Source organism: Athene noctua, chromosome Z, assembly GCF_965140245.1.
Source record: "Athene noctua chromosome Z, bAthNoc1.hap1.1, whole genome shotgun sequence".
Taxonomy (NCBI): Eukaryota; Metazoa; Chordata; class Aves; order Strigiformes; family Strigidae; genus Athene; species Athene noctua.
In genome coordinates, this window is record NC_134077.1 from 55,669,912 (window position 1) to 55,693,552 (window position 23,641).

The following is a 23,641-nucleotide window of genomic DNA, read 5'->3' on the forward strand; positions in this document are numbered from 1 at the left end:
TGGTGTAGGCTAGTAGGGGCGTGAATACAAATAGCATGGATGCTGTGATATTCCACATCAGAGATCATGCTCATTCATGTGATTATTCATTAGCCTGAAATGATGTAAATTAGATGGTTCTGGATGTTGTTGCGTGAAACAATGATGTCTCTGTCACCCCTATTTGGCAACTTGCAGGAAAGAATTATAGTTGACTTAGTAACAGCTTCATAATTTGGTGGTTCTCCCCAGTGTACTCTTCTGTGGTGTGCCACTGATTGGGAATTCCCAGCCCCTCTGGCAGCAAACTGCCTTTACAAGGATTGATGCTGACCTTGTCTGTTCTAGAAGTTTAGTGCTTCACATCCATTCCCAATAGGGCAGAGCCAAACTGGTTCTCTTTTCTCTGCTGTGACTTGGAGACCATTTCTACCTCACTTTAATTTGTGCCTGTTCTTGTCTTCCTGCAGAAGCAGGATAATGATTGTAGCCATAGTAAACATTTTTTAAAAGACTGATTCTTTTAAGATTTGCTCTATTAATCTTTCTTTTCTGTAGTTTCATTTACATAAATAAAAACTAAATTGTTTTTCTGTATGCCATACTGTCATGGCTGCATCCGTTTAAGTATTGTTACATATTACGACATCTAGAATGAAAAAAATAAAAGAAGTTCTTTGAAGGAAAGTTGAGGGGAAAGAAAGGACTTTCATGTAAAACCTTAAGTTTTTCATAACCTACCAAACTGTAAGAAAACACATTTCAGACACTTCCACGATTACTGATCTCCTGAGCTCTATTACGCCCTTTTCTATATTTATAGCTGTTACTTATTGGCCTGTGTGCTTCTATGAGCAAATGCATTCATTTAAATTAGATAGAGTATTTCAAGGTCATTTTATGTGTCTTAGAACTGGTCAAAATTAGCTAAACCATCAGCCATAATTTTCTGCCTTTGCTGTCTTCATAGTATGTTATTTTCTGAATCAATTTAAACAATTTTTTCTGTGTGTGAATAGACATTCTTACTGAGACTTGGGAAGTCATCATCTATAACTATATAATATATAATTATATTATATAATTTAATTAATTCATTTAATTATATGTATTTGTGCATCCTAAAAGATATGATTAAAAAGACATTATTTAGAAAGGCAAAACAGGCATTGACATATGTCTTAAACTGTATAGTTGTCTCAGAATGCCTCAGATTTTGTTGGGAAAAGCAATTGTGGCATGTTTTTTTTCCCCTCTCCAATATTTTCTTATTAGATCATCTCATTCTTCTTGTGTGGATGAAGATTATGATTCTTTAGCTCTTTGTGATCCTATGCAAAGGATGAACTGTGAAGTTGACAGCTTACCTGAGAGCTGTTTTGACAGTGGTTTGTCTACCCTGAGAGATTCAAATGAGTATGATTCAGAAGTGGAATACAGGCATCAAAGGATTTTTCAAAGGTCACAGTGTATGCAAGAAAGCTTTGGTGGTGATGCTTCTGATACAGATGTGAGTGTCCAACTTACTCCTTCTCTGAGAAAGACCTTTGTTTGGAGACAAAATTAGTTTCCTTTTTTTAAAATGAAATGGAACTTTGCCCATAGGCCAGTTAAAACAAGTGTTTGGGTTATATGCATTTAAATAAGATTAGTGACAGATTTTTTTCAGAATGCATAAATAGTTACTTCTCTTTAGAATAAAAGCTTTGTTTTGACATTTTTGATAGATTTTTGAGGTAGTAACTTAATTTTTGTAGTACACATGGTTTTTGAAGGTTGCTGAAAAGCATGCAGACAGAAGCCTATTTTCTAATGATTGAAAGGCAAATACTATAGAAATAAAATAGGTTTCTGTTCATTTTCTCTTACACTGTGTCAGTGAAAGAAAAAATCACAGGAGAAAAAGAATACTGTTAGTGCATACACTGACTTATACAGTATGTCTCAGAATTTAGAAATGTAGGAAGGTGTTATTGTGTCCATTTATTTGTTAGTGAAATGGATAGCTTTACTGATGACTACAGAGCAAGACTAGTATCAAGCACAGCAGAACACAGGGGTCTTTTTTAGAGCAGATTCTTTACTGTGCATTTAGTAGAGACATCTAGTCTCTGCAGTTGAAAACGCTATGAATAGTGCTGATTACAGCTGTGCTGTATTTCATTTAGCTTGAGTAGTAATAGCATAGGGAGTAATGTCTTGTAGGGGAATTCTAAATTTTTGTAAAATAAGCTTTGAGAGGAAGCATTTGTTTATTGTAATTATTTTTTAAGCTGAAATTTTCCATATGGAAATTAGTTTGCCCTATCTGGAACCTGTACTGAAAGCATGTATGCCAAACAGCAAACACATTTAAGGACCAAATGTAGGCTATAGTAAACAGCAAATGTGAATAAAAAAACCCCAGAATAATTACAGTATTTTGACTAGAACTGCACAGATTTATTTGGTTATTTATCTCTGTTTAATCCAAACTGTTAAATATTTTAATCAGTCTTAGCCATGCCTTTCCAAAAAACACACTTTTTTTCTCACTGGAGCTAACACACTAGCTTGTACTTTCAGGTTCCAGAGATTGGGGATGAAGAAGCATATAGTCCTGATAACAGCGGTACAGTATTGCACTGGAAGCCCTCACAACCAGTAAGTCGAAGCAGCTCAATTGCTTCAACAAGGAGACACATATCTGCTCTCACCCCTCAGGTAAACAGATCTTTAGGGAGAAAAAAAATGTTTGATTATAGAAAATGTTTTTTATATGAGTTGAAATAGAGGGATTCTTTTTATTTTCAGTCAGATGCAACTGAATGTACTCTGAAATACCCCAGTTCAGACAAGGCTTACAAGATTGTTCTTGCTGGAGATGCAGCAGTGGGAAAATCCAGTTTCCTTACAAGACTTTGCAGGAACGAATTTCGAGGCCATACCAGTGCAACCCTGGGTATAGTTGTTTTTCTTAAAATACTAAAGTGAATTTCATTTCTGTTCTGCAGAAGGGAGTGAAAAGATTATCCTCTGGCCAGGAAACCCTGGCAAACCCTGATTGTTTGCCAGGGTTTCCTGAATATACACACACAGTTTCTTAGGGTGTGAGATCATGGAGTACAAAAGCTTAGAAGTACCTAACTGCCATTTGGAGTGGCTAATAAGGTATTACTCTAGTTTAGTTTCCATTTTCAAATTACGAAGCCAGTTCCTGAACAACACAAAACACCAGGAAAGGGAATTTCAGTATAATGAAGTTAAAATGTGTCTACGATCTTTCTTTATATTTTTCATTGCTTTCTTGTCTTCTCAGCTCTTTCCTCTTTCCTTAGTATTTCATACTATCCTTTGATGTTTTTCATACTATTTTTTGTCTCCGTTTCTTCAAAGTATTATTGAAGTTTTGGTTTAAATGCAGCTGGAGGGATTTCTGACATCGTGTATGTTATTATAGCTGTCAGCTAACAGACTTGTCTCAGTGATCCAAAGACTGAATTTTTGTCTTCTAATCAAATCATAGTTATATATTTGTTTTATTGCCTCTGAGTCAGGATTTTTGTTGTAATTTATCTTTTTCCTCCTTGGCATTTGAAATTGTCTGTTTTATAAAACATTTTCTCTTCTTCTATAAAACTGTTTAGCAAAATAAAGCAGAGAGAGATCTTGTTTGCTGGTCGTGATGCTAAATTTATATGAATGCTTTTGGGAAAATGTGTGGGTAAAATATTTCTTTTAATGTTTTTCTAAAGACAAATTAATTAGGTACAGGGGATTATTGCAGTTCAAGGCTATGTGAATGAAATCTCATAATCTATTAAAGGAGATGAATTTTGAAATAACGGCTATATATGACACCTAACTTTTCATTTTCTGTGGGTTTTTTAAGGTTATTGATTTTGTTTGTTTGTTTGACTGTACCCATTATTCTGTTCAGGTGTGGATTTTCAAATGAAAAGGCTAATTGTTGATGGAGAACCTACAGTGCTACAGCTGTGGGACACAGCTGGGCAAGAGAGGTTAGTAATTCTCTGCACTTATATAATTTCAGTTGGTTTTTTAGTTTCTAAGAGATGTTCGCCTTTTTTTAATCTGGATGATGGCCCTATAGTAAATCAGTATAGCCATATTTAAATGTCTATAAACAGATGTGATTTTGCTCTGTTGAGACCCCAAGACAAGTGGAATGTTTATTGTTTAGCTTTGGTGATACCTGAGGTAATCTTTTCTCTCTGCAGAGAGAAATAGTTGAGGTTCACAACAACATTAATTAAATCTGTATGTGCATCTCTTGCAGTACAAAAAGGTGGAGTAGATGTACATTGTTTCTTCCATTTTTAGTCTTTAGCTTTCTTTGTCCTTACAGGTCTCTATTAATCAACAGGCTTTATCTTAGCGATTCCTCTCCCTTCATTCTCCTTTCCTCCTTCCCGAAGACTTATGGCAAAGTTGTACAGATTGCTGAAAGTATATCCAAGTTCTTCAAATTATTGTGTAGAGTTTCCTCAAAATCCTATAACATCCTTATTCAAGAATCATTACTTCTTTACTGACAGCTTTTGGGGCTTATTGTGAGGTTAATCTAACACCTTGGAAGTCAGTTTAATCTGTTTGTTGACCAAGATTTGTACTGGGCTGTTACGTGTTTACTTTTGCCTGAAAGAGTGATTATGTGAAGCAGGTAGTCAGAGGCCCAATCATTCTCCTCCCACATAATAAATTTGTGAAGAATATTTTAACATAAAATGTAAATACCTAGTTGCTGTACTTGGTTGTTATGTAGATTGTAATGTTAATGGCAAAGATGACTGTAACTGATGAATTCATTCCTGGAATAAGTTTACTGGTTTAATATTTTTTCAAATGTAGCAGTTACCCATTCAATTCGTGAAGTTATATGTAAGTGAAGAAGGTTTGCCACCTAATGAAAAGTCCAGTGCAAAGCAGATTATTTATAATAGATACGCTGTAGATTGTTTTGATACAAAAAAATGTTTATTGCTGTTTAGGACAGAATCCAGTGGATCGTTACAAAGCATTTGTAGACTTGTATCACCAGTTTTTTGAAAATTAAGAAGGAAGCTATGAGAAAACTCATCTTGTAATCTTAGTAGTGCAATAAAGTCATGCTGTGCTTTTAATGATTTTAATTTGAATTCTTTTTGCTAATGTGGCCTTATGGAAATATTTTTCTTTTCTGAAAGATTCCGAAGTATTGCTAAATCATACTTCAGAAGAGCAGATGGTGTCTTACTGCTATATGATGTGACATGTGAAAAAAGCTTTCTTAATGTGCGAGAATGGGTTGATATGATTGAGGTGAGACCCTTAAGTAGATACAATTTAAAAACTATGTTTCACTGCGTTGTTGACCTTATTATTTATAAAATTTGAATATTGAAATTAGCCAGATTGCAGTCTGTCATAGAAATAAAAGCTAAAAGCTACATGGAAGTCTTAAATGTATCCTGACATATTCAGTTAGTGTTAAAGCTGATACATCTTTTTGTATAAAAGGTCTCATGTAATCATACTTTTCCCATTCATTTCCTTTTGAAATGAGCTTGAGAGCTCATTTCAGAAACCGTTTTGTGGATGGCTTGAGTAGTCCTTGGAGTCTTTGTGTTTTAAACCAATATGTTACACTCTCTAAATTAACTATTGTTCAAGTGAAATTTTCATTATTTATTTCTACTTCTTGTTTGTTTGTCTTGTCAAACTTCTTGTTTGTTTGAATACAAATTTGCATTTAATGAAAAGGGTTTTTCTCTCTTACCAGATGTGTTTAATAGGAGGGAAAATGATAAGCAAAATCTTTAATTAATCTTCTGAGGCCATTTCTTTTAATCATGGTATAGGAGTTGGTCACTTTTCTCATAGTAATTTTGTTATATAGCATTTGAATACAGTAACTGTTTCCATTAGACTGACCTAACATATGAAATTCCTTGTTGGGAAACAAGGCTTATGGGAGTGGAAGCACATCTTTGCAGGGTGATGTTTAAGCTGTCTGCTTAAATACCGACTAGCTCATTAAGAGTTCTCAGCACGACTTTCATAATTTGTCATTTTTTATGATAGTGCACAAGACTTGTTTTCTGTGGAAAGGAAATCAATATGACTTGATGATACTAGTTACTTCTTTGTATTCTGAGTGTTCTAGCAATAAGGAAATAAAATCCTCTTTCCAGGATGCAACTCATGATAATATTCCAATTATGATGGTGGGCAACAAAGCAGATCTCCGTCAAGCTGTTACAGAACAAGGGCAAAAATGTGTGCCTATAAACTATGGAGAAAAGCTGGCTATGGTAAGGTCCAAGTCTACCTCCTTAGTATAAAAAGGTCTCAAGAACTTCAATGTGAAAACCATGTCAGAAACTAGTAAACAAAAGTAATTTTCTGGTCATTTGTGACTTGCAGGTCGAGGGAAGTGATTCTCCCCCTCTGCTCTGCACTTGTGAGACTCCACCTGGAGTACCATGTGCATCTCTGGGACCCCCAGTGTAAGAAGGACATAGACCTGCTCAAGTGGGTCTGGAGGAGGGCTGTGAAAAGGATCAGGGGGTTGGAGCATCTCCCTTATGAGGACAGGTTGAGAGAGTTGGGGTTGTTTGTCTTAGAGAAGAGAAGGCTCCGGGGAGAGCTTATCGTGGCCTTCAGTGCTTAAAGAGGGCCTACAGGAAAGATGTGGAGGGAATCTTTATCAAGAATTGTAGTGTTAAGAGAAGGAGTAACAGTTTTAAACTGAAAGAACATAGATTTAGATTAGATACAAGGAAGAAATTCTTCACTGTGATGGTGGTGAGTCACTGGCACAGGTTGCCCAGAGAAGCTGTGGCTGCCCCCTCCCTGGCAGTGTTCAAGGCCAGGCTGGACGGGGCTTTGAGCAACCTGGGCTAGTGGAAGGTGTCCCTGCCCGTGGCAGGGGGTTGGAACTAGATGATTTTTGAGGTCCCTTCCAACCCAAACCATTCTATGATTCTATGATTTGTTCAAAGTAATTAGGATTCATGGATACTTTTCATGAAAACTGTCCTCTTCGCTGGTGTTTGCTGGGCTAAAACATGTCTTGGTGTCCACTGAGTGAACTTTGTTACTGGCTGGGATAGTTTTCTCAGTCTTTATGGTGAAAAAATGGATGGACTAGGAGACTTGAGTTTTTCTGCTGCCAAAGAGAAACGGTCAGGGAAAATACAAAGCACACAAGTGAGCATATGAGGCTTTTTGCGTACCTTGTGTCTGTCCAGCTTTTGAGTGAAATATTTTCATCTTCAAGAGACTGTCTTGTATTCCTGCTGAGTCCACAGAAAGGACAAAGGAACTTTCTCCTATAAATAGAAGTGTAGACAAGTTTTTTGCATATATTTATAGGGGATGTAAGCAATGCACATATCCCATATTTTGCAGAAAAAAACCCAGAATCTTTAGTCCTGAGTTGCTGAGTGCTTGCACAATTGATTGATTATACTGTGGCAGATACCATGTCTGTTACTTATGGAATGATTTCTGGTTATCCTAGAATACCAGATGCTGTAGTTTATGAGTAGCTAACAAGCTGGATTCAGTAACCTGTCCTAGCAACTCTCTTCCTATTTTGCAGTCTGTGAACAAGAAGATTGAGTTTGGACATTATGCCTATGATGTGTTTTTTATTCAGTTTGTTAATTCAGAATATACTGCATGTAAATAAGATACAATTAAAAATCAATTATTGTTTTCTTTCACAGTACTAAAGTGGAAAATTGGTGAATGAAGAGTACCAGAAGAAATAGTGTTTATTTAAATGTGTTCATCTGTGTTATTGAGGAAACCATTTGTAATTGAATATATGTGTTCACATGGGAACCATCTCAGATTAGTTGGCTTAATGTTTTATTTTTATTCCCAGGCTTATAATGCGCTATTCTGTGAAACAAGTGCTAAAGATGGGTCTAATATTGTAGAAGCAGTTCTTCATCTTGCTCGGTATGTTTCTGTTTTCAAATAAACACATATATTTTATAAAAAGGACATTTTATGTGAATGTGCATGCAAGAACACACATGTACATTTAAAATTGCACCAATATCAAATTCAACAAACAGAATTTAAAAAAGAATACCATGTTAACTGTAAAACAGGATTTATTCTCAGTTTAATCAAGTAACGTTTTTGCTTGAAATGTTACAAAGCTGTCTCAATAACTAGTATTTAAATTAGAGCTCAGTTATTGAGCTCACAATTTTAAAACCTGTTTGGTGAATGAATTACATTTTTAATGGTACATGGATTTCCTTTCTTAAATCGTTCTTAATTTCCAATGCATATAGTTCTGCTTATAAGTAATTCTTAATTATTTCACATATATTGATATATATATTCAGTTTTATTACAGATCATTCTAATCCCACATATTTTCTTTGATGTCCCTTTCTCTAAATTATGATTTTTGAAATTCTGATTATATCCATTTAGCAATCTGGTATTTCTGTGATAATGTGTGAGCCAAACATTACACTTCTATACTTCTACTACCTTTCCAAACCATTCTTGTTTACAATACAAGTTTGAAGGGCTGACGGTATGTAAAAATCCTCAGCTTCTGATTTTTCGGTTTAATACATGGAGCTTAAGGCCAGAATTACAAACCATATTCATGTGAATTTTGCAGCAGGCTAATACAATAATCAGACTTTCTGACATTGGTGAGTATTTGATTATTCATTGTTAAAATAATGTGGCTTGAATACAGAATACAGGCTTTCTAGAGAGGGTCATTGCTTCTTCAACGTGGGACTTCAAGAGCACCCATATTTACAGGAAAATGCATCCATCAGAGATGCAGCAAGAACGCAGGCATTTATTTCTCTGTTGGTGTCAATTTCAAGTTAATTGCTGATTTGTTAAATGACTCATTTCCAAGAACCTGGCCATGAATCCAGCAGTGGATTATGAAATTAGAGAACATACAGAGCACATAACATTAATCACAGTTAGGAAATTATCTCTGATGTTTAAAGATGATAACTTTATTTAACTGTTTCAAGGATGAAAAGTGTTTTGGCAGTTGGAGCCTCTCTTTTTGGAATGCAAAAAAAAAAAAAAGGTATTTTTCTTCACAAGGTTCATTGATCCTCAGATGGTCTAGACATTACCCAGAAACTTGATGTGGAATGGGTGCCTGTGATTTCTTTATTCAATTCTTTGTAATTTATATTCTTTGAAAGAAGCATTTAATTTTGAAATAAAAATATCTAAATGAACATTTCATTACCATTATGTTGAATTATACACTGTTCTGAGAGAAACTTCATTAATTTATTGTACTAATATGAGAAGGACTTAACTTACTTTATTTTTATACATACAGATAAAAATATATATAGAAATATAAATTAAAAATATATTGGGTTTATATATGTTATAAAAAAGCAAGACATTTTAGAGCTGTCTTTTAGCATTCTAGGGGCCCATAGTAAGAATAGATAGTAGTAATCACTCATTCATACACAACTTTTAAGTCTGCATTTGTAATAAAACATCCAGAAATGTGTATTTTTCCTTTGAGAGAAAATTTATACTTGAAATTGCAGTTATTTAGTTTTCTACTTTCAGCTATGAATGTATTCTGTTTCTGTGGTAATATACTGAAGCAAACAAAGAAAAATGATCAAAAGGAAAGGGAAAACAGAACATTGTGGAGTTATTACGTATCAGAAATTATTATATTTCTATCACTAACTATGATTTGTATAGAAATACTGATATGATTCCCAAATTGGAGACTTAGGAGACGTGTTGATTCTGTGCGTGAAAAACATAATTTTAACCATGCAATAGGTGGTGGTGAGCTCTGTAAGATATACTGGGAGAAAAGGGATACTGAATGTGAATAGAAATATATTAATTGTGGGGTTTTGTTTGTTTGTGTTTGGGTTTTTTTTTACAGTGAAGTGCGAAAACGAAATGATAATCAAGATGATACAAGGTCAATAACCAGCCTAGCTGGGACACCTGTGAAAAAATCTGCACTCATGAAAAACTGCTGCAATGTTTAAGTAATAGATACTTTTCCTGACTTAAATAACTTGTATATTTTTTAAAAAAATAATTAAGGTTTTCAGTAATGTATTCTTTTTATTGTGGACTTACACATTTGTATATTTAGAAATAGCACATCATGTTAAAAATCCAGACTACTTTCTACTCATTCATATTTGTGCACTTGTGTTGCCCCATAGGCTCTGGTTTCATTTTTCTTAAGTAATATAAGTTAACAAAGTGAACTCAGAATCAGTGCTACAGTAGTCACTGCATACAATATTGATATATTAATATATGTACCTGCTTCATTCTTTATGGGCTCAATATTTCTTACATACTGAACTTGATAATGTATATCACTCATAGGAAAAGAAACAATTACAGCTTCAATTAATTTAATCTCTTTTTGCTCATGTCTTCTTATGTATCTTTTTGAAGGCATTTTATAGGTTGATGAAACATTTCCTAAGAAAACCCCAAACCATTAAAAGGTTGCCTAGATCCAGGTAAACCCTGAGTTCAGGGTAGGAAGCAGAATGATCTGTTGGGAGGAGACAGTGGCAGGCGCATGGGATTCTGTTTTAACTTCACAAAAGTTAATGATTAGAATTTATTTAATTTTGAGAGTTGGAGTTTGAGTCAGAACTGAGAGATAGACTTTACATCTGAACCTACACAACTCAGAAGTGAAAGAAACATTTGCATGGACCATTACCATTCAGAATTCCAGAGAGACTATAATACCTGTGATATGTAGGATTACTGAGATGAATTAATGATCCAGTAGCCTGTTTGTTTAGACCAGATCATTGTTAGTATTACAGAGAGATATGGGTTGTAATTTTTCCTTTGTTTTTCAAATGGCTTCCATTCAGACAAGAATCGATGGATTGTAACAGTACAGAGGAGTCTGTTTTAATGAATATTCTTTATGCATTTTTGAAGTTTTAAACGTGCACGTGAAAGAATTGCTGCAAATGCACAAATATCTGTATAAACTGTTCCATTAAAAGAAGTCCCTGAAATGAACAGCAGCTACTTACCTTAATGAGAATTCCTTTGCCTGATTTTAGGAAAGTTCTGAGAAACTCACGAGTTGGTGGTAGCTTTAAGAGTCAGCATCTCTAAAATCTGAGTTATTATTGCTTATAATAGTTCCCAACAGTCCTATAGTGCATTAAAAACTGTAGGTATTTTTACGGTTAACAATCATAATACAGCGTTCACTAATTTTGATTGGAATGGGATAGGACCCCATCACAGCCAGCAAACAATTTCTGTCTTTTCTGTATATATTAATAAAACATCTTCAGGCTGAAACCTAGCTCAGTAGATCAACCCTTGGATAAAGTTTTAGGGACCGATTTGAAACACATATGACTAGCAGCTATTACTGTATTTTATCAGCACTGTATTTGAACACAATATAGCCTGTGCTCTGTTACCAATTTTATAAAATCTGGAGTTCTCAGAAACAGGATGTTTCATTATTTAAAAAAAAAAAAAAAGTTTTAACATAGGAAGAGTGGTTTTAGGCATCCTTTCAAACCTCTAGATCAGAGTAGCTAATCCTCAGATAACTATCTGAAAACTTGTTCTTAACGAGACAGAGAAATCTAATGCCAGAAGTGATAAGACATTTTATTTCACTCTGTTGTACTTCTGCCCTAGAAAACATGTTTAGTTTCCTTTTTGAAGTATTAAGGCAATCTTCATGCACTACTTTATTCCATGCAGCAGACTTTAGGGTTATAACATCTTCCCAGCCAGCAGTACAGGATGCCTCACTGCAGTCCCGATACTTATGTGGAGCAGGTGGCAGAGAATGAAGGAGATGCTGGTGTACCAGGGGTATGCCTGGTCACATATGTATTGTTTACTATTAATCCTGTTTTATTTAAACAAGAAAATTACAGCTGTAATTAGCTTCTCTGAGGAGAAAACCATGCTTAACTGAGCATATTGATACGAGCCTCTTTCGTGTTCTTTGTGTGTAAGAACTTCCCTCTCTCCAATGGAGTGAAATCAAGGTAGCGTTAGTGCGGGTTGTACTTGCAGATAGTTCTTCCTGCAGCAGTAGGGAGGAGAAAGGGAGATGATCCAGTGCTTGGTTTCTGAAGTGTAATCTTACAACATGTAGGCATTTGCATTTTCTCAGGATGAGGAGGTCATGATTGTAAGTTGTTACTTACATTCCAAAATACCGCTCTTCAGTGTTACTAACTTCTGTTAACTTGTAGGGTTTAGACTGAGGCACAGTGTTCTATGTGTGTCTCCTGAACCAGTGTTTGACCAGCTCTGTGGTCGTGGCCTGCAGTAAATGAAGTGAAATAAGTTTGCTTAAACCTTGTTGACACACCTACATGAACAAAACATAAAAACATGGATAAAAAGTTCTCTCCATGTTCAACCCCAGTTTCCCAAGTGACTACAAATTAGGCATTTCCCCTTTGCAATCTTGGTAACTCCCCTTTCAGTATCTGTAGGCTATTAGATCCCCCTTGACCTTCTCTTCACTGGTATAATAACACTATGAGGTACCTCTTGCTAATGCGGGTTCCACGTCCCAGAGGTGGCAGCATGCGTTCCTGTGTAGTAATTGCTTTTGGATCTGAGATGCTTACCATATAGCGTGCCATGTGAATGTCCATGCCTGTAGAGAGCCTGGTTGAAGAATGCGTGTTTAGGAACCTGACTTCACACCTAATTTTTTTCTCTGAAGAATGCGTGTTTAGGAACCTGACTTCACACCTAATTTTTTTCTCTGCAGAACTGGGCCATTGATATTTTGGGCACATTTTTTGTTTATTTTAATGACCAAAATCTCTCTTGTGTTATTTTGCCAAATTACGTAAACTGAATCCCCTCTTTTAAGCTCTGTAATTTTTATGTGTTATGTAAAGCAACTTTAATTTGAAACCTTTTTTTTTTTAAATAAGATTCAGGGTTGGAAACTGTTAATAAAGTTTTACCTTGGAGTATTTTTTTGGTCAATGTCTAAGTTACTAAAAAAGCACTACTAAATGGGGATGTTGCTGTAGCTCAGCTGGAACTGGTTTTAGAAATCCTACCATGATCAGTTTCATCAAGTCTGCATATTCACATAATATTGTGTAGAATTCATGTTAAAGCAAAAGAACTTGTAAAAATATTATTTAATTTTATAAATTAAAGCATGTATTTATCCATGGAATTAATGAATATAAAGTTTTCTGTTGTTTTTCTTTGAAAGGTTACCTTGCCTTCTATCTAAAATGTAAATAGCTTTATGCTCTGACATGGTTGCACTATTATACTTTAGGTGTTTTTGTGGTTTTGCTTAGTACGTAAAAACTATTCATTTAATCACACAAAGGGGGTTTTTTGGTTAGTGGATGTGTTCCCTTAATACATCTATTTATTTGAATGGAATGGCCTTTTGTGTTTTTCTTCATGACCTGTAAATAAGTTATTTTGATTCAATTGACACGGAAGTATTATTTTATCCTGTATTGGTTTTGACCCATATTAGTTGTGGCATATTACACATTTCTGAGGCAATACATTAGTGGATTAATAAGCTGCAGCTTCTTTTAATTGTTCTTAGAAGTATAGTTAGGGCCTGACAGGGTTTAAGTATTTTTCTGTTTAACCATTTTTGTATTGACTACAAAATCCTCTATTATTTTCAGAAAAATAAATTACATTTTTAAATTTGTGTAGCCTGTTAAAATGCATTCCTAGGGAACTATCTACAGGCCACTGCTGCAAGAAGCATCAAGATGTGCACCCATGCAGATCCCCTGTTAAACTAATAGGTTCGGTGTTAACACAGTTAATCTGTTCAAACATACATACTCTTAAAGAGGTTTTCTTTTTTCCCCAATCCACTGCTGTACAACAATGCTAGGTAACTTTTTAAGGAAAGAGATTTTGGTGAAAGATCCCTAATTCATAAAACAAAGGGAGATATTTATTAATATAGTCAAGGCACTTTATTGTATTACAAAGAAACCTGCTTCCAGGATGTTTCTGACTGTATTAGATAATTTGAAAAATAGACCAATATCACATGTGCAATTCAAATGCCCTTTACCACTGCCAGATTTGATACAGCATGAAATCCCTCTGACCCTTTCCAGGCTAGTTAAGCATTGGAGAATCTTTTTAACAGCACCAGTTATGTTAGTATTTCTGTCCCACTGTATTACTGTCAGGCCTAATCCTTTCTTAGTAGTATGCCTAGGACTGGTAATATCAATATTTATAATTATTTGTCTTTTTTACCTATCTTGTTTTGTGAGAAAACTCTTATGATAGAAGAAAATGACTCATATGTGGAACATAGGTTCAAATGTGTTACTCAGTTTGTAAAAAGTCCTTTTTTCTTTCGATTTCTGCACTTTGAATTATGGCTATAGATGGATGGGTTTATAGGAAATTAGTCATTAGGTGGCTGAATACCAAACAAACCCCAGCTGTGAAGGTTTGCCACTGAATATGAAGTGAAGTATTTAAAATAGAAGTGTATTCTCATGGCAGTATGAGGAAGAAATTCAGTGCCAATTGCATATGCCAACTTCTAGTAAAAGTCTGTATATTATTTAAATAAGGCTCTGAATTGTGAAAACCTTTAAAAGTTTAATTTATACTGTTTACTTGTAAAACTATGGTGCTCGTACAGTTTGTTCCTCCTCAGAACTACAGATCACTGTAGTTTTGTACATATATATGTTTAAAAAGAAGTACACATTTTCTGTATTACAAATTGCTGTATAATAAAATATGCCTCAGTAGCCATTTTTCTTCAGTGTATTTTCTTTTTGTTGGTGTTCATGACAAGTTCAGAATAGCATCTGTGACTTGTCAGCTTAATGTTGTTAGGGCTCACCAATTTCTGTGGCCAACAGCATACAAGAGTGATGCAACCACTGATATCTCTGGCTGCCTCCAACTTCTTGGTCTCAGTGAACAGTCATCAACTTACAGCTGAGCTGAGAGATGTCCCTCACTGAGAGTCCCAAATAATTCTTGAAGTTATGCTGCTGTATGTGTTTACAGAGATGTTTCAGCCACTCTAACCACTAAAATGTGATACTGGTAAGATGAGAAAGAAAAAAATAGCCAAAAGTAATAAGCCTATTGCAAATATGCTCTATAGAGGGCTCTAAACCTCAAATAGAAAATACTTAGGGGTCCATATGTCAAAGGAAAAACTGCCCCAAAACTCAGAAGTTGCTTCAAGTAAAATCAGCAACTTTAAAGCTTATTAGAGAATCATTTTGGTTGGAAAAGACCCATAGGATCATTGAATCCAACCGTTAACCTGACAAGTCCACCACTAGACTGTGTCCCTCAGCACCACATCTACACATGTTTTCAATACCTCCAGGGGTGATGAATCAACCACTTCCCTGGGCAGCGTGTTGCAATGCTTGACAACTCTTTCAGTGAAGAAATATTTCCTAATATCCAATCTAAACCCATCCCCCCTGGTGCAACTTGAGGCCATTTCCGCTTGTATTATCACTTGTTACTTGATAAAAGAGATCAACAACCACCTCGCTACAACCTCCTTTTAGGGAGCTGTAGAGGGCGATGGGGTCTCCCCTCAGCCTCCTCCAGGCTAAACAACCCCAGTTCCCTCAGCTGCTCCTCACAGGACTTGTGCTCTAGACCCTGCACCAGCCTCATTGTTCTTTGGAAGTGCTTCAGCACCTCAATATCTTTCTTGTAGTGATAAGCCCCAAAACTGAACACAGGAATCGAGGGGCGGCCTCACCAGTGCCGAGTCCAGGGGTAAGATCCCTTCCCTGTCCCTGCTGGCCACGCTATTGCTGACACAAGCCAGGGTGCCATTGGCCTTCTTGTCCCCCTGGGCACACTGCTGGCTCCTGTTCAGCCGGCTGTCAATCACCCCCCCAGGTCCCTCTCTGACTGGCAGCTCTCCAGCCACTCCTCCCCAAGCCTGTAGCGCTGCTGGGGGTTGTTGTGACCAAGTGCAGGACCTGGTACTCGTTGAACCCTCCTACAGTTGGCCTTGGCCCATTGATACAGCCTGGCCAGATCCCTCTGGAGAGTCTTCCCACCCTTGAGCAGATCAACACTCCTGCCCAACTTAGTGCCATCTGCAAACTTACCAAAGGTGCAGTTGATCCCCTTGTCCAGGTCACTGATACTGAGCCCTGAGGAACATCACTTATGACTGGCTGTGATACTGAGAAATGATTACTTGTTTTAAGATTTATTTACTTATTTACTTATAGAAAACTGCTTAGCAACTTATTTACTTACTTATAGCACGTTATAGTATTTTTAAAAATATTGCTAAGAATCCTGCTTGCCCAGACTGTTCTGTGGAATTTTACCAAGGACTACTGTGTTCATCAAAACAAAGCAGTTCACTGTGAAAATCTACCAAGGATTATAATGTTCAGCAAAATATTATACTTTTGTCCTTGAGTAACAGGTGGCTCTAACTAGTTGGAATTTTGCTAATGAATAAAGATAGCCATACATGAATGGTAGAAGTTCTATTGGTTCTCTTAGATAAGATAGAAAGTAAACCGTCGGAAAAGCACTCTTTTGTTATTCAATAAATTGGCCAAGAGAATCTGCACATGCTCCAGGGGAAAAACAAAGTGAGAAAGACTATGAGCCTTCCTCCCAAAGACCCCTGAGGACGCCCCCCAGTAGGCAATGCGCAGGTGCAAAGAGAACACAAACTGCTGACATCAGCCTTTCTAACTAACCCAGCCTTACTCATGCATATGTATGTTTGTGTTAGGTAACCCAATGAATATGGATATCCACACTTTATCAGTTTTTGGTAAAATGTGCGGTGCGTGTGCAAGCTTTGTGAGGAGATCCCCTTGCACCCCAGCCGGAGTAAACATACCTGCTGTATAACCCTATTTGAGTTGTAGAGTCTTTTTTTTCCCCGCAAATCAGCTGCCAACAGGATTTATCTCCATTCACAACAGTTCTTTGAGCCTGGCCTTCTACACTGATTCAATAGGAACTTAAAAGCACTTTATTGTCTGGTATTTTCTTACAAATATATTCTTAATAAGTGCAATCTCAAAATAATAAATATAGTCCATTTTAATAAAAAGTAAGGTACGTGAGAACAACCTAAAAGAGACATCATAGATTTTTAAGTTAGTTGTTAGATTTACTGGCAGAACAGCTACTGTGTATGTTCCTAGGCTTCAGAATAGCTGCTGCTTTCCTGAGTACTGCTGACACCTGCCTTGCAAAGTTTTGACACCTTGAGCTCCTTGATGAGTTTATAGTGACACTGGCTAGCAGTACACTGTGGTTTGGTTTTTTTTTTTTTCATACCTAGGCTTGGAGCAAAACTTTGGCCTCCTTGGCAGTTCTCAAGGAATTTTAGATTTGCTTGTTTTTTGTAGCTACTCTGAAGTCCATACAGGCATTAGATTCTCATGGATATCAGCCTCTGGTGTATTGGGAATTAGAGCAAAACAAAAATTGTGTCTTGGGACAGCAGGCATAGTGTAAGAGCAAGTCTTATTCTTTAAAACTCACTAGTGATTGGATCTGGAGCTAAAGCATGAATGTACGCTCCTTTCTGACCCAAAGCAATAACCTCTGGAAGGATGGTGCGGGAGTGGGGTGGGAATCACTATCAAAATGCTGTTTTCAAAGACTGAATTCCCTTCTTTTAGAACAAAATCTTACAAGATATCAAATTTAATTTTGATATTAATTTTCCTCTTTAAGTCTTTTCCTCCCGTATTTCTGTAACCTCTTCTTCCCATGGCCATAAATAGTAAGAATTAAAATGTAGTTTTGCTGCCTTTGTAATTTGCACAAATTAAAAGTTACTGTTGAAACTGAAACGTTTAGTCATATTTAATACCTGATATAATCAGAAAGAATTTTTATAGTCCTACATTAAGGGGCTACATTATGGTCAGTGGAGAATTCTAGTTCATAAGCTAGTGTTGTAATCTAAGGAAAATGAGAGGTGCAGCAGCAAAAGTTGATCTTACTGAAACTAAAAATACTCACCTGATAGTTTTCTGTTTACTCTTGTCTGTTATTTTGTGCAAATAATCACTGACTTTGCTAAGAACCTGCTACTGTTTTCCTTTTGCAAAAGGACTTCTTTTGATCTTATTTAAAAATAGGGAAAAAAAATTAAAGACAGAATCCTTAAAAGAGTGGAGAAAATCCGCCTTATGAGTTGCTCATTTTTTCTAATCCCCAGCTCCAACTGTGAATTACCATGAGAAATCTTAGAGTGTTTACACCAGAATAAAAGAGCAATGGAAACATTTAAGATATAGGAAAACAGAAAAAACCTGCTATATTTAAAACAGAATACTGCCTGCCTCATGGCTTGCTTTTTTTTTTTTTTTTCCTGAGCTTTCCACTTCAGACTGTATCCATTCCTGTAGAGTGTTTCCTTTGGTAATTCTTAGGGAATCATTCTGTTCACATCACAAACATATCTTTACAGAGGTAACTGTTATTGAAGTTGTCAGAGAAAATCTGCAGGCATTTTGCAGTAAAATTATGACAAAAGTTCCCTTTTTCTATTGAATATGTCAAAATGCCGGAGGTTTTGACTGATTCTACTAAACAAATTCAATCTCTATATACCGAATAGATGACCTTCTAAGATAAAATAATGGAGCAAATTAACTGTGTGAAAGATATCAAACTAAGACCAGGACTGTGAAAGCAGATGGTGCTATATTTGAACTATGTGTATAAGTGATGCAAATAACAATAGATGTTATCAATGTGTTGAAATTTTGGAGAAATCTAATCTAAACCCTAAATTGTGAATTATAGTAACAGTTTGTGAAGTAGTTGGTATTTTCTAAAATACTTCTGCTAGTGTTTATTTTACTCCAAACTGAAGACATTGTTCTGGCACAATCAGGACTGTAACACTAAACTTGCCTGTACCTATATTTGTGGGCCACAAGAATCCTAACTGAACCATACACAACATTTGCCAACTATGTAACTCTTCCCACTCTTAACTATTATTCTTGGTCCAACTGGTGGAAATCTGAACAAATGTGTTGGTTTAAGCCCTGCCGGGACCGGAGAGCACGTTGCTGTTGTCCCTCCCCCACCCGCAGCCGGTCAGGCTGGCAGTGAGGCACAAACCCGGATTAAAATAAGAAGAAATTTAATACAACAGTGTGATAAACAATCTGAACAACAACAGTGGCAATGATAACAACAATAAACAGCAATAACAGTGAACAAGACAAACGATTTACAGAGAAATACTGCAAAATGGTCAGGGAACAAAGCTGACGCGTGGGGTCCCGCCACCAAAAAGCCAGAGAAAGAAAAAAAGGTTCTGCCCCTGGACCTGACTTCAGCATGGTATGAATAACCCAGCTGGAGATCCCTTCCCCCCCTCTCCCTGCTGAAGAAACCTAACCCTATTCTAGTTGAACCAGGACAACAAAGCTGCATAGATGAAATAAATTCTACTCTAAGAGATTTCAACAAATACACAAAAAAATGCATATACTTTTTCTACCTTTACTTTCAAGTAATCTGAAGTGACCAAACACGAGTGACAGCATAAGGCTAAGCAATAACTAATAACCCCTTTTTTGCACCATAATATTCTGAAAAATCTCATTTAGAAAGTTGTATACATATACATGCCTATATACACATATGCATACACGTTAGGGTATATATACACACATGTATATATAGGTATTATGCATGCATATATGTATGTGAAACAATGACTACTGTCTTTCCCTTAAAAAATTAAAATTCTAGATCACAGGAGCTTTCCCATTGTGGTTTTCATAAAAGGTAACAGTGACATCAGTGTTCTTGTTACTTTTTCCTCTCAGCAATCTGCTCCGAATCCAAGGTTGTATTTTACTAAGCACATATTGCCACCTACTTTTGCTTTTGAAACCCACAGAGTATTTTTACTGTTTTAAAGTGCTTTGGTCTACCTACTATGCAGAGTCATAGAATCATTTAGATTGGAAAAGACCCTTAAGATCATCAAGTCCAATTGTAAAGCTAGCACTGCCCAGTCCACCACTAAACCATGTCCCTAAGCTCCATGTCTACACATCTTTTAAATACCTCTAGGGATGGTGGTATTTAAGCTTTTAAAGGTACTTAAGCTATTTAAGGTACTATAACATTTTTTGCACTTTATTCTATAATTACTTGGGAATGTGTATCAACATTTGAGTTTAGAAGTGCCTCAGAATGATCCTATGTCAAGATTTGCATGGATGATTTGTGTTGCAAGGTGGTCCCAAGGAATAAATAGTGTCTTTCCTAAAGACTTCATGGACCATTTAAGCACTACATTTCTTACAGAATAGCTGTGCTTTTTGAAAAGGAATGTGAATAACTGGAGCAGTGAAGTGCTGTGATGGGCATAAAATCTGTCCTGATTAAATGAGGAACATACACGGATCATTTCGTGTGTGTAAATGAGAGACAGTTTTTTCTGCCTGATAAAGAAAGACATGCCTCTTTTTGAAGTGTATTTACAAGTAACGAAGTACTGGGAAGGACATGAGTCATGCAGCCTGTGTGTAGTGTCTTTCCCAGAGAGCGTAATGACAAATAAAGATTTTAAGTGAGTTCAAAATAGAATATGGCACTTTCACTGAATGGAACAAATAGGTGATGTGGAGTGTGAAATATCTTTCATGATTAGCTACTGATAGGATTTTGTTGAACAAAAGTAGTAAAATTATACTTCCAAAGAATACATTTGAAGATGTATGGGGAGCTTTAAAATTCAGTCACTGAAGCATGTAAGTACCTATATAACTTTGAATGAAAGAAGTATAAGCAGATTTAACCTGGATCTTTAAAGGCAAGTTGTGTAAACATTTTGTTAAGTCATAACATTTTACTAAATCCCACCTTTTTCTTTTATCTCAAATTTGAAGTTTATGATTTAGGCAACTGAGTACTTGATATATCAAGACATTTAAAATATTTTCTTCTTTAAAGAAAGTCATATAACCAAAAAATGTAGCCAAATATTTGAAGGTCTGTTTTGCCAATTATCAGGCCTAGTATAAAGGACACAGCCAGCATAAAGATGAACCAATAACCAAATCATATTTGATACAAAAGGGTCAGTACGTGGGTGAGTACTGGGGGTACAAACAAGTCAGTCAGGTTATACATAATCGACATCAATCCCACTGACCCAAACAATAACACTGCATGACCAACCATAGGTGGAATAAATGGTGACACACAGTCTCCCATAGAAGGGACAGGAGACAACCGAGTCAACAAGCCAAACACATAAGACCAAGGAAGCCACATACTGAATCTCTACACAGCCCACGTTTACAAAAGCCAGACCTGACTGGAGCCCAGTCCCAGGGAGGCAGGAGGTCCTTCCCCAACAGCAAATTCTGCACAGTGCATCCACCCCACAGACAGACACTGCCCCTTCCTGCAAGTGGTCCCAGCTTTTATCCCTCGGTGGGACACCTGACCCTTGTTTCCTTAATGCAGACCCCTGGGGCTCATTTACCCAATGGCTCTGTCTGCAAGGCCGGCACCACCCTGGAGGGAAGCCTAAAGGCAAACTCACCCCCCTTTGAGAAGGGCTGTGGGAATCACCCATATATCAGCCTTAATTTGGGGCTTAGGGTTGAAACCCCAGCATTTCAAGGCCAAAAGTTGACCTGCACACCCAGAAAAGCTTACTGTTCTGCTCCCAAGTCCTGAAATTTTCTAGTCTTTATCCTGTGTCTCTATCCATCCCATACTCTCACTATCCTTCTTCCATGTTTTTCCACACCCCGCTCATTCATCTACTTTGAATTATTCAAGGTTTTTTCTATTTTTCTTTCATTCATATCTATTCCTTTGCAGACTTCCATCCCTTCTGCTTCACTGTGCTACCAGTGCAAGGGCTCTGTCTTCTGACATTCCTGGGCCTGTCTCTGCCCTGCCTTAGGGAAAGCTTTCTCAGTTAATCATGTGATAGTTTCTTTGCCAACTTATTAAGAAAAGCCCAGATGGTAGACATTTTCTCTGAGAGTGGTTGGCATTGGTCTAATTTCAGATAGGAAAATGTGGGTAGCTGTTTTTATCACCGATTCTTTTCAGATAAGAGCTTATGGGTGGAGTAGAAAAGTGCAATTCAGGAATCTAGAAGAGTGCACCTGTGTGTCCTAGGGGTTGATTATTAGTTAGATAGCTGTTTAATATTTAGCACCTACTGTTCTGCCAGGTTCATTAGGGAGATACAAGGTTGCTAATGCCAGAAGAAATAGTTTTGCTGTGTTCATCTGGAGCATTGTAGTCCTGGGTTAACCAAAAACTGAAATGTGTTTTGCTAGTTAGAGCAGACAGGTGCATGAGAAACCAAAAGCTGCTGGCAAACTCAAAGACTGTAAAAGCGCCATGATCAAGTTAGGCTTTTTTTTTTTTTTTTTTTTTTCATTATTAATCTGATTCAAAAGATAATTTTACTGAAGCTAGCTATTGAACAAGTTTGCACTATCAAAAACCTGTTATGGACTCAGGACTGACTTCGATCTGTTACGCCTGGGTACGCGCTCTGAACATGCTCCCACTCACAACATGTTTGTTTCCTTTCCTCCTCACTTTGCACGTCCATCTTGGTTTTTAGCAGAAAGGAAATGGGAGTGAGGTCCAGAAAAACCTTCCCTGGAGCATCTGTGGTGCATGCTGTTTAGATATAGCCTGAGAACTTGGAAAAGGAAATAATCTAGTTTACATAAACGCACCATCTACTTTATAATTTCTTTGCGTCAGAGACTGACTTTCAGTGTCCTGATAGTGTCAAACATAGGCCTAGGTAATGCCTTAATACAGAAAATGACACTGCAAACAATAACTTTTGAACAGACTATTCCTTTTTCTAATTTGTAACTGTACTTGAGTGGCAATAGCTTTCTATACTGGGAGGAAATCACACTTTAGGGAAGTTAAATTTGTGAAATCAGCCCTAATTTCATAAAGCAACCATCTCATACTCCAGAACTCAGTTTTGAAAAACAATGGTTAAGTTTCTCAAGAATAATTACACTGGAAAACATTAAGCTTGCATGAACTCTTTCCAAACCCCTTTCCAACCAATAAACCTACACTAGTTATGTGATCATGTTGCTAGTTGTGGTAATTTGGTTATATTGTTACACATGACTGTGAAGTCTAACTGGAGGTATATGCCTGTAGGATTCAGACATGCTCCACTAGCTTGCTACGTATAAAGATGAAAACCAGGGTTTTCACTGAAGTGGTTTACTATGGTGTTACAATTTAGTCAAGTTCGGTAGTATTTATGCTGATGAAATAAAGAGATTTTGCATCAAGAAAATACATCAAAGGGTATGATTTCAGCATTGTTTGTAATAAGGGCAAGTTCACATTAGAGTTAACATCTATAAGATAAACAAAAAACATGGTCACAAAATAGTGGAAATTTGGAATTACAATATTAAGGACTATTGAACAACTTGTCTACTGTAAAATACAGATTTAGTAAAAAAAAAACCCTTTGAATTTTTAACAAACCATATAGTACTCATTTACTCCTGTTGAAGTTGTGGGCAGTTCTGTAGACGTGCAATTTATGGGATGAAGGCAATGACTCACATTTATGATTTATGCTGGTTTTTGTTGAAATATCTGACAC

At 36.5% G+C, this 23,641-nt stretch overlaps 1 protein-coding gene across 3 annotated transcripts in view; it reads left to right on the forward strand.

Annotated features, from left to right (window-relative positions):
- RASEF (RAS and EF-hand domain containing) overlaps positions 1 to 10,026 on the forward strand; it is a 30,324-nt gene extending 20,298 nt beyond the window's left edge. Inside the window, exons 10-17 of one of the 3 annotated variants that reach the window (XM_074932456.1) lie at positions 1,255 to 1,489; positions 2,545 to 2,682; positions 2,773 to 2,920; positions 3,899 to 3,980; positions 5,166 to 5,280; positions 6,153 to 6,272; positions 7,853 to 7,929; positions 9,893 to 10,026. In XM_074932456.1, the coding sequence (XP_074788557.1) occupies positions 1,255 to 1,489; positions 2,545 to 2,682; positions 2,773 to 2,920; positions 3,899 to 3,980; positions 5,166 to 5,280; positions 6,153 to 6,272; positions 7,853 to 7,929; positions 9,893 to 10,001 (1,024 nt within the window). In that variant the 3' untranslated portion in view covers positions 10,002 to 10,026. The remainder of the gene's footprint in view (positions 1 to 1,254; positions 1,490 to 2,544; positions 2,683 to 2,772; positions 2,921 to 3,898; positions 3,981 to 5,165; positions 5,281 to 6,152; positions 6,273 to 7,852; positions 7,930 to 9,892) is intronic. The other 2 variants (XM_074932457.1, XM_074932458.1) reach the window with 2 other exon arrangements.
- The last annotated feature ends 13,615 nt before the right edge of the window (positions 10,027 to 23,641 follow it).